The sequence below is a fragment of the Oncorhynchus clarkii genome, chromosome 5, assembly GCF_045791955.1.
Source record: "Oncorhynchus clarkii lewisi isolate Uvic-CL-2024 chromosome 5, UVic_Ocla_1.0, whole genome shotgun sequence".
In the NCBI taxonomy this organism is placed as follows: domain Eukaryota; kingdom Metazoa; phylum Chordata; class Actinopteri; order Salmoniformes; family Salmonidae; genus Oncorhynchus; species Oncorhynchus clarkii.
Genome location: NC_092151.1, coordinates 8,059,384 through 8,071,401, shown reverse-complemented (window position 1 = coordinate 8,071,401; position 12,018 = coordinate 8,059,384). Strand labels below are relative to the sequence as shown.

The following is a 12,018-nucleotide window of genomic DNA, read 5'->3' as shown; positions in this document are numbered from 1 at the left end:
ATTACTCCTCTGAGTCATGTATTAGGCACCAAATGGAGAGAGAAAGAAAAAACAACATTAAACCCATAAGAAACTCTCCCTTTTTATTTTCTGTTCCAAAATGTTTAAAAAGTTTTTTTCAGTTGCGTGCCTTAATGAACACAACCCTGTTGGTTCTCCTCCTCCTCCTCTCTTGTGTACCAGACACACGTGTGGGGAACTGTTTCCTGGAGCATGGACCCAGGGGTGACAGGCGGTCCTGCAGTGTGGAGGTGGGAGTGGGAGTCAGCCGCTCCTCCTGCTGCTGCTCCCTGGGGCGTGCCTGGGGAAACCCCTGTGAACTCTGCTCCGCTCCCAACACCAGTAAGACTCTGTTTGACTATGTGATTGTTTATTTAACTTCCTGTATCGTTGCGTGTGTAGAGGCTCAATGAAGAAAAGGAGGGAATAGTGAGAATAGTGGTGCCGGGCAAAAACATTATTTAAATTATTTAAATTATTTAATTCCTTTATGTACAGGCTCACACACTCTTATAACGATACATACTCACAACAGTGCTGTAGTCGTTCTGAGTAGGTTAACAAAGTATGCATTTAGATTTACAATATTATATTTTATGCTCGTACACAACAGGTTAGTCTGATTTGGCTAAACCTCCTCACTACGGTTTCTGAATTCAGTCAGTTCTACATTACAGTTCTCACTACTTGTTCAATGATTGGTCCTGTTACATTCAAACCTTTTGGCTGTGTTTACACAGGCAGCCCAATTCTGATATTTTGCCAATAATTGGTATTTTGAGCTAAAGATCGGAATTCGGGCTGCCTGTGTAAATGGAGCCTTTGTTACTCAACAACAGACAAAATGGAAACTATACTTGAAGTGTATAACCCATATGAGTGTACTGATATGAAGTGTGTTCTGCAGCGGACTATAATACACTCTGCCCAGGAGGAGAGGGTTTCAGGCCCAACCCAGTCACCATCATACTAGAAGGTAACCATCCGCTTACTAAAATAGATCTCTGGTAAACTACTTTAACTATGCCTTGCATACTGTACTGCATAGGTGCAGAAAAACAATTCATAATGCATGCTCTCTTTTCATTCGTATTGGTATTTGGTATTTTATCAGGATCCCCATTAGCTGATGCAAAAGCGGCAGCTACTCTTCCTGGGGTTCACACAAAACATAATACAGAATTACATATTACAGAACATCATTAGACAAGAACAGCTCAAGGACAGAACTACATACGTTTTTAAAAAGGCACACTTAGCCTACATACCAATGTATACACACAAACTATCTAGGTCACATGGGGGAGAGGTGTTGCTTTATCTGTTTTTTTAAACCAAGTTCGCTGTTTATTTGAGCAATATGAGATGGAAGGAAGTTCCCTTCAATAAGGGCTCTATTTAATACTGTACGCTTCCTTGAATTTGTTCTGGATTTGGGGACTGTGAAAAGACCCCTGGTGGCATGTCTGATGGGATAAGTGTGTGTGTCAGAGCTGTGTGTAAGTTGACTCTGCAAACAATTCGGGATTTAACACATTAACGTTTCTTGTAAAAATAAGTGATGCTGTCAGTCTCTCCTCAACTCCCAGCTAAGAGAGACTGAAATGCATAGTATTTATATCAGCCCTCTGACTACAATGAAGAGCAAAACGTGGCTCCCTGTTCTGGACCGGCTGCAGTTTAACTAGGTCTTTCCTTGCAGCACTGGACCACACGACTGGACAATAATCAAGATCAGATATAACTAGAGCAGGACTCGCTTTGTGGAGTGTGGTGTCAAAAAGCAGAGTATCTCTTTATTATGGACAGACTTCTCCCCATCTTTACAACCATTGAATCTATATGTTTTGACCATGATAGTTTACAATCTAAGGCAACACCAAGTAATTTAGTCTCCTCAACTTGTTCAACAGCCACACCATTCATTACCAGATTCAGCTGAGGTCTAGAACTTAAGTAATGATTTGTACCAAATACAATGCTCTTAGTTTTAGAGATGTTCAGGACCAGTTTATTACTGGCCACCTATTCCAAAACAGACTGCAACTCTTTGTTAAGGGTTTCAGTGACTTCATTAGCTGTGGTTGCTGATGCGTATTGTCACGCCCTGACCTTAGAGATCCTTATTCTTCTCCATGTTTGGTTAGGTCAGGGTGTGACTCGGGTGGGAAATTCTATGTTTTCTATTTCTTTGTTTTTGGCCGGGTATGGTTCCCAATCAGAGGCAGCTGTCTATCGTTGTCTCTGATTGGGAATCATTTCTTAGGCAGCCTGTTTTCCACCTGAGTTTGTGGGATCTTGTTTTCTGTTTAGTGTCTGTGCCTGACAGAACTGTGCGCTTTCATTTTCACGTTTGTTATTTTGTTTAAGTGTTTTTGAATATTCAAATCATGAACATTTTCCACGCTGCGCCTTGGTCCACTCTTCATTCTACAAATGAGAGCTGTTACACGTATATGGTTAAATCATCAGCATTCATGGACACACATGCTTTGTTTAATGTCAGCGGCAGGTCATTGGTAAAAATAGAAAAGAGTAGAGGGCCTAGAGAGCTGCCCTGCGGTACACCACACTTTAAATGTTTGACATTAGAGAAGCTTCCATTAAATAAAACCCTCTGAGTTCTATTAGATAGATAGCTCTGAATCCACGATATGGCAGAGGTTGAAAAACCATAGCACTTAAGTTTTCTCAATAACAGCTTATGGTCAGTAATATCAAAGGCTGCACTGAAATCTAACAGTACAGCTCCCACAATCTTCTTATTATCTATTTCTTTCAACCAATCATCAGTCATTTCTGTCAGTTCAGTACATGTTGAGTGCCCTTCTCTATAAGCATGCAGACAGTCTGTTGTTAATTTGTTTACAGAGAAATAGCATTGTATTTGGTCAAACACAGTCCTTTCCAACAGTTTTCTAGGAGCTGGCAGCAAGCGTATACAGTTGAAGTCAGAAGTTTACATACACTTAGGTTGGAGTCATTGAAACTCATTTTTCAACCACTCCACACATTTCTTGTTAACAAACTATAGTTTTGGCAAGTCGGTTAGGACATCTACTTTGTGCATGACACAACTCATTTTTCCCACAATTGTTTACAGACAGATTATTTCACTTGTAATTCACTGTATCACAATTCCAGTGGGTCAGAAGTTTACATACAGTAAGTTGACTGTCAATTGGAGGTGTACCTGTGGATGTATTTAAAGGCCTACCTTCAACTCAGTGCCTCTTTGCTTGACATCATGAGAAAATCAAAAGAAATCAGCCAAGACCTAAAAAGAAAATTGGAGACCTCCGCAAGTCTGGTTCATCCTTGGGAGCAATTTCCAAACGCCTGAAGGTACCACGTTCATCTGTACAAACACAATAGTACGCAAGTATAGACACCATGGGACCACACAGCCGTCATACCGCTCATGAAGGAGACGTGTTCTGTCTCCTAGAGATGAACATACTTGGGTGCGAGAAGTGCAAGTCAATCCCAGAACAACAGCAAAGGACCTTGTGAAGATGCTGAAGGAAACAGGTACAAAAGTATCTATAGCCACAGTAAAAACGAGTCCTATATCAACATGCCAGACTACGGTTTGCAACTGCACGTGGGGACACAGATCATACTTTTTTGAGAAATGTCATCTGATCTGATGAAACAGAAATAGAACTGTTTGGCCACAATGACCATCGTTATGTTTAGAGGAAAAAGGGGAGACTTGCAAGCCGAAGAACACCATCCCAACCGTGAAGCATGGGGGTGGCAGCATCATGTTGTGGGGGTGCTTTGCTGCAGGAGGGACTGGTGCACTTCACAAATAGATGGCACCATGAGGGAGGAAAATTATGTGGATATATTGAAGCAACATCTCAAGACATCAGTCAGGAAGTTAAAGCTTGGTTGCAAATGGGTATTCCAAATGGACAATGACCCTAAGCATACTTCCAAAGTTGTGGCAAAATGGCTTAAGGGACAACAAAGTCAAGGTATTGGAGTGGCCATCACAAAGCCCTGACCTCAATCCTATAGAAAATGTGTTGGCAGAACTGAAAAAGTGTGTGCGAGCAAGGAGGCCTACAAACCTGACTCTGTCAGGAGGAATGGGCCAAAATTCACCCAACTTATTGTGGGAAGCTTGTGGAAGGCTACCCAAAATGTTTGACCTAAGTTAAACAATTTAAAGGCAATGCTACCAAACCCTAATTGAGTGTATGTAAACTTCTGACCCACTGGGAATGTGATGAAAGAAATAAAAGCTGAAATAAATCAGTCTCTCTACTATTTTTCTGACATTTCACATTCTTAAAATAAAGTGGGGATCTTACTAAGAAAGGACATTTTTACAAGTATTTTACAAGTATTAAATGTCAGGAATTGTGAAAAACTGAGTTTAATGTATTTGGCTAAGGTGTATGTATACACTTCTGACTTCAACTGTCGGTCTGCTGTTAGAACCAGTAAAGGCCGCTTTACCACTCTTGGGTAGCGGAATGACTTCTTTGGCTCCAGGCCTGAAGACAAAGACTTTCCTCTAGGCTCAGATTAAAAATATGACTGATAGGAGTGGCTATAGAGTCAGCTACCATCCTCAGTAGCTTTCCATCTAAGTTGTCATTATTGATAATTAACAATCATTTTTCCACCTCTCCCACACTAACTTTACAAAATTGAATACGCCATCTGATTCGATGAAAGAGGGAGTTGAATTTGTCTTTCTGCCCATAATTTCATTTAAAATACTCCAAAGTTTTTTTCCATCAGTCTTTATATCGTTGATCTTGGCTTCATGATAAAGTTTATTCTTCTTTGTGTTGAGTTTAGTCACATCATTTCTCAGTTTGCTGTAAGTCAGCCAATCAGATGTACAGCCAGACTTATTAGCCACTCCTTTTGCCCCATCTCTTTCAACCATACCGTTTTTCAATTCCTCATCAAACCATGGAGCCTTAACAGTTCTAACAGTCAGTTTCTTAACAGGTTCATGTTTATCAATAATTGGAAGAAGCGATTTCATAAATTCATGAAGTGCAGCGTCTGGATGCTCCTCATTTATCACATCAGACCAACACATATACTTAACATAGTCCACAGAAGAGTCACAGCAAAAAGTTTTGTATGATCTCTTATAGAACTATTTTAGGCCCAGCTGTTGGAACTTTGTCTTTACTGGATATATTCACAATAGTCACTATATAGTCAGTATATTGTGATCACTGCATCCAATGGGTTCAGATACAGCTTTAGAACAACGTTCTACCGTATTAGTAAACGTGATCGATACATGTGGATGATCTTGTTCCTGTAGTGTTTGTAAACACCCTGGTAGGTTGATTAATAACCTGAACCAGATTACAGGCACTGGTTACAGTGAGAAGCTTCCTGTTGAGCGGACAGCTTGATGAAAACCAGTGAATATTCAGGTTCCAAGAAAGTAGACCTCTCTGTTTACATCACATACACTATCAAGCATTTCACACATATTATTTAGATACTAACTGTTAGCACTTAGTAGCCTATAGCAACACCCCAAAAGGAAAGGCTTTAGATGAGCCAAGGGAACCTGCAACCACAACACTTCAATAACACTTGACATAAGATTTTCTCTAGGCATTACAGGGATATGGCTCTGAATATATACAGCAACACCTCCCCCATAAGCATTCCTGTCTCTTCTATAGATTTTATGTCCTTGTATTGCTACTGATGTATCATCAAATGAATAATCTAAGTGAGTCTCAGAATATATATATTCAGCAGTCCATTAATCAATTTGTGTGTGTGTGTGTGTGTGTGTGTGCGTCTGCTGCAGGGTTGAGGCTATGAACCCATATGCTTGGCTCTCTCATCCCTTCCAGACTTCTGGGAGGGAGGATGGACAATGAGTCTGTCGTAGAGGATGTACGCAATGTCCCCACACGCTCTGGCAGCTTTCATGGCTGGGATCAGTTCTTTCCTCTTCTGGCGCACAGCTTCAGGATAGTCCTCGTTGAGGAAGATATATGTTCCTCTCAAGTTCTTGGCTCTTTCCAGAACAGCTACATTGTCTTTGAACCTCAGGAACTTGACCACTATCGGCCTGGGCCTGTCACCTGGGCCGGTGGTTGGTTTTCGAATCCTGTGGGCGCGCTCCACCTCAATCTTCCTGTGGTCCATCTTCAATTTCTCAGAGATCATTTCCCTCACTTTGTCCTCCATCCAGGTCTCATGTGGAGTTTCTGCAATTCCGTCCACAACCATGTTGTTTCGCCTTGATTGTCCCTCCAGATAGTCTGATTTATCTGTCATTGTTATCATGGATTCACACACAGAACTGATGTCCTCTCTCAATGACTTCCAGATTGCTGTCATCTTGCCGTTCTCCTGTTTCAACCTGTTTCAACCTGTCGAGCTGACCCTGGGAGAACTGCAAACTATTCTTCAGGTCCTGGACCTCTCTGGTCAGGTCAACCATTCTTTTATTAGTCAAATCCACGAGTATTTGGACAAAACACTTGAAACTATTTTCTTGTTGTTGTAACAACTGCTTGTTGGTCTCTTTTTGTTTCTTTAAAAGATCCTTCACGTGTGATAGAGAGACACCACAGGCACTGTCCTCAACGGTACTCCTGCCGGCGCTTAGGTCTTTGTCATGGTAGCTAGCAACGTATGTTAGGCTGTTTTACCCCTGGCAGTTCCAGACAGGACAGGTCACGGGGAAAATTGAAAACAACAAACAGCAGGGATCTAGACAGCCACAAACCCGGGACAATCTGCGGTCCCAGCCACAATGGCTAACCGCGTTGCGGGCTGCGTTCAAGAACAAGCTCTTTTAATATAAATCTATATGATCAATCTCTTGCAAGGATTTGTAATTTTAATACAGTTTTGGTTGTAATATCATGTAGAGAAAACAAAAACCTTTGATTCTGATTCCATTGATAAGAGTCTGGAACCTAACCTTTGATTCCGATGAAATTGACAAGAGTCTGGAACTTAACCTTTGATTCTGATTCCATTGATAAGAGTCTGGAACCTAAACCTTTGTTGATACCATCTGTAAGGCTCAAATCCTATAACTGACTTTTTTGAACAGATCTTCCATTGACATCGACACATGATTTGTGCAAATGTCAAACTAGGATTATTGGGATGTTTCTGGAATCTCAGGATGTTTGGGATCATTGGGATGTTTCTGGAATCTTGGGATGTTTGGGATCATTGGGATGTTTGAGATCATTGGGATGTTTGAGATCATTGGGATGTTTGGGATCACTGGGATGTTTGGGATCATTGGGATGTTTGGGATCACTGGGATGTTTGGGATCATTGGGCTCATTGGGATGTTTCTGGAATCTTGGGATGTTTGGGATCATTCTGTAATCTTGTTTTGTCTTCTCCTCCAGACATAGATGAGTGTTTGGAGCTGCCAGGCCTGTGTCAGGGAGGAAACTGTGTCAACACGTTTGGCAGCTTCTCGTGTGACTGTCCTCCTGGCTACTATCTCAACATAGACAGTCGCATCTGTGAAGGTGAGACACCATGCCATTTAACATCCCATTCAATCATCTGTGAAGGTGAGACACCATGCCATTTAACATCCCATTCAATCATCTGTGAGGGTGAGACACCATGCCATAATAGTGATAATTCACCCTGACTGCTAATTTTTGTATAGCTTACATTATTTTATTTAAAAAAATATTTTTTACATACTGTAGTGTTTTTAAAAAACTTAAATCACTAAACACAGCAGGCACTTATTATACAGGCTTCTATTTGAGCCTTGCTTCTGTATCGTTAATGCACACAGCTTTGCTAATTTGAATAGTTCATTGTTAAATTCCAGCATTCACTTCCTGCATTTTAATCAATTTCTTCATTTCCTGCACTGTGTTATCGTTTACACTCTGTGTCACGTTTCTTTTGTCTTAAAAACTTTTACTTGACAGAGTAATTATTATCCTCTTAGACTGTGGATTTTTCGGCAGTTCTTACTTTCGCCCCAATAGGGTGATCGGATGATTTTTAGGGGTCTGTTGGCTGTTTTTGTGCTTGCCAGTTAACTAGCAGTTCTCAGCTGTTAGCAGCCAATGGCTAGCAGTTCTCAGCTGTTAGCAGCCAGTTAACTATCAGTTCTCAGCTGTTAGCAGCCAGTTAACTAGCAGTTCTCAGCTGCTAGCAGCCAATGGCTAGCAGTTCTCAGCTGTTAGCAGCCAATGGCTAGCAGTTCTCAGCTGTTAGCAGCAAATGGCTAGCGGTTCTCAGCTGTTAGCAGCCAATGGCTAGCGGTTCTCAGCTGTTAGCAGCCAATGGCTAGCAGTTCTCAGCTGTTAGCAGCCAATGGCTAGCAGTTCTCAGCTGTTAGCAGCCAATGGCTAGCGGTTCTCAGCTGTTAGCAGCCAATGGCTAGGAGTTCTCAGCTGTTAGCAGCCAATGGCTAGCAGTTTCTTACTAGCGATAAAAACGGATGATTGTCATCATTTTTAGAGTCATTATTGAATTATTTAATGTAACAGATCAAACATGAAACCTTTTTAACAATTCATGGTAACCTCATAAACAATTCATTTAGACCCTGTGTTTATTTGAATCAGATGTGTCACGTTCTGACCTCTATTTCCTTTGTTTTGCATTTATTTAGTATGGTCAGGGCGTGACTTGAGTGGGCAGTCTATGTTTGTTTTTCTATGTTTTGGGGCAGTTCTATGTTTTCGGCCTAGTATGGTTCTCAATCAGAGGCAGGTGTCATTAGTTGTCTCTGATTGAGAATCATACTTAGGTAGCCTGGGTTTCACTGTGTGTTTGTGGGTGATTGTTCCTGTCTTTGTGTAGTGTTCACCAGATAGGCTGTATTAGGTTTCACGTTCCGTTTGTTGTTTTCGTATTTATTTAGTTATTTCATGTATCGTCAGTCATTCATTAAAGAACATGATTAACCAACACGCTGCATTTCGGTCCTCTCTTTCAACAAACGAAGAACGCCGTTACAAGATGTTTATTTTCTAAAATGTGTGCTATTAAAAGGGACAGGCGGCTATTTGAGTCTCAACGTTTAATTGAAGTTTTACGATATATAAAAAAAATTATATCATATACCGTAACGGTGTAACCTGATTTAAAAAAAAATCCACATACGTTCTAATAGTAGGCTCAAAATATAATGAAAACCAACTATGAGCAACATAACTAAAACACAACATTAGACACCAGGTTTTTTCATCAATACCATGAACTGATCACCTCTGTGGCCCTGCAGACATTGACGAGTGTGTGGTGAATCCTGTAATCTGCGGTCCTGGCACCTGCTACAACACACTGGGGAACTACACCTGTGTGTGTCCACAGGATTACATGCAGATCAACGGGGGAAACAACTGCATGGGTGAATAAGAATAATATAGTATTTCAATGAGAAGAAACACGTTTATCCAAAGTCACTCACAGTCATGTGTTCTGTACACTCCAGACCTGGGTTTAAATACTATTTGTTGGCCTTCTGTAGGCTCAGTTTGTAGGACATGGGGCTTGCAACACCCGGATAATGGGGTCGATTCTCAGGACCACCCATACGTAAAATGTATGCGGGTATGGATAAAAGCGTCTGCTAAATGGCGTATATTATTATATTATTTGAAATAATTTCAAACACTGTACCTGTGGTTGATTGAGCATTCCTGGTATAGTCCCAAAAGGTCAAACCCCGCCCACCTGGCCCTCCAGTCAGGCTAGAGAAAACACTCAAAGTATTAAAAATATTTAAAAGAGTAGATAAAAAGGAGGAAGGAAGCGCTGCTACGGTACACAACAGTAGATGTTGGTAGACAGAAGGTGCTCTTTGATAAAAGGGGTAAATTGGTCATCAAAAAGAAAGGAGAACCAAGGCACTCTACATATAATTAATTAAAATGCCTTTATTTGTATGGCATGTTCAATGGAAACAAAGTTTTAAAAACTCTTGCCTCGTTTCGGCTGCATGGCCTTCGTCGGGGAGCACTTGAACCCAGGTCTGGAATATACCTCATCCTGATTCCTCATGCTGCAATAATATAAACTCATTAATTAATGTAACCTACTTTTTTAATTTTAATTATTACATGACGTTTCAGTCATTTAGCAGACTCTCTTATCCAGAGCGACTTTACAATCAGTGCATTTATATAAATATATAGGTGAAACAACCACATATCACATATGGCACATCGTTACATTACTAAAACCATAATCAAATCTATCTTAACCACGATCTTCTACTGGTCAACTGATTGTGCCACCGTGTTCCTTTAAATAAAAAAAACAGACATGAGAAAGAGCCTGTGCTACAGGAACTTCAACGGCACAACATGTGAGAACGAGCTGCCCTTCAACCTCACCCACAAGATCTGCTGCTGTGCCTATAACGTGGGCAAGGCCTGGAACAAGCCCTGCGAAGCCTGCCCAACCCCCGGGACTGGTCAGTAGCACACGCATGCACGTATACACACACACACACAGACACAGACACACACACTCAGATACACAGCATTATTCATGGTAAAAAAGTGTTTTGAATGGCTTTGCTTTCCAGGTGACTATAAGACACTTTGTGGAAACATCATCCCTGGCTTCAAACTGGATATTGAAACTGGGAAAGCAGTGGGTGAGACATACTATTCTGCTCCTACTTAGTCAACTTGTATCCTTTTTTACATGAACCACGTTCACTTCTGGTCCTAAAAAAAGATATGTGGGGTCTCCCGAGTGGCGCAGTGGTCTAAGGCACTGCATCACAGTGCTAGCTGTGCCACTAGAGATTCTGGGTTCGAGTCCAGGCTCTGTCGCAGCCGGCAGCGACCAGGAGACCCATGGGGCGTCGTCCGGGTGAGGGGAGGGTTTGGCCAGCAGGGATGTCCTTGTCCCATTGCTCACTAGCGACTCCTGTGGCGGGCCGGGCACAGTGCACACTAACACAGTCTCCAGGTGTACGGTGTTTCCTCCGACACATTGGTGCGGTTGGCTTATGGGTTAAGTGGGCATTGTGTCAAGAACCAGTGCGGCTTGGTTGGGTTGTGTTTCGGAGGACGCACGGCTCTCGACGTTCGTCTCTCTCTCGAGTCTGTACGGGAGTTGCAGCGATGAGACAAGACTGTAACTACCAATTGGGGAGAAAAACAGTTATGTCACACAGTACATGCATCTGTCTCTTCAGCTACTTGTAAGTGTAAGAACCATCTACAGTGTGACTTAACTTTAAGTAAAGATATGACAGATTTGTTAAAATTCGGTTTGCTTCCTGTTTCAGATATTAATGAGTGCAGAGAAATTCCAGGTATCTGTGCTAGCGGGGTCTGTATCAACCAGATAGGGAGCTTCCGCTGCGAGTGTCCCACCGGCTTCAGCTACAACGACCTGCTCATCATCTGTGAAGGTAACGTTGAGGAAACATTCAGTCCCTAAAGTTAGGTACTAGAATAGCTGAAGAAACACCTGATGTAACGTCAGGTAGGACTATAGAAACACCTGATGTAAAGTTGGATATGACTATAGAAACACCTGATGTAACGTTAGATACGACTATAGAAACACCTGATGTAACGTTAGATACGACTATAGAAACACCTGATGTAACGTCAGGTACGACTATAGAAACACCTGATGTAACGTTGGATACGACTATAGAAACACCTGATGTAACGTCAGGTATGACTATAGAAACACCTGCTGTAACGTCAGGTACGACTATAGAAACACCTGATGTAACGTTGGATACGACTATAGAAACACCTGATGTAATGTCAGGTACGACTATAGAAACACCTGATGTAACGTCAGATATGACTATAGAAACACCTGCTGTAACGTTAGATATGACTATAGAAACACCTGATGTAACGTTGGATACGACTATAGAAACACCTGATGTAACGTCAGGTACGACTATAGAAACACCTGATGTAACGTTGGATACGACTATAGAAACACCTGATGTAACGTTGGATACCACTATAGAAACACCTGATGTAACGTTGGATACGACTATAGAAACACCTGATGTAACGTCAGGTA

General features: G+C 41.6%; 1 protein-coding gene across 1 annotated transcript in view; it reads left to right on the top strand.

The window, feature by feature from the left end:
* Positions 1-12,018, top strand: part of LOC139408287 (fibrillin 2a) — a 231,743-nt gene that overhangs the window by 150,008 nt on the left and 69,717 nt on the right. The window contains exons 37-43 of the mRNA XM_071151997.1: positions 184-342; positions 908-976; positions 7,380-7,505; positions 9,233-9,358; positions 10,274-10,426; positions 10,541-10,612; positions 11,255-11,380. Coding sequence (XP_071008098.1) covers positions 184-342; positions 908-976; positions 7,380-7,505; positions 9,233-9,358; positions 10,274-10,426; positions 10,541-10,612; positions 11,255-11,380 — 831 coding nt within the window. The remainder of the gene's footprint in view (positions 1-183; positions 343-907; positions 977-7,379; positions 7,506-9,232; positions 9,359-10,273; positions 10,427-10,540; positions 10,613-11,254; positions 11,381-12,018) is intronic.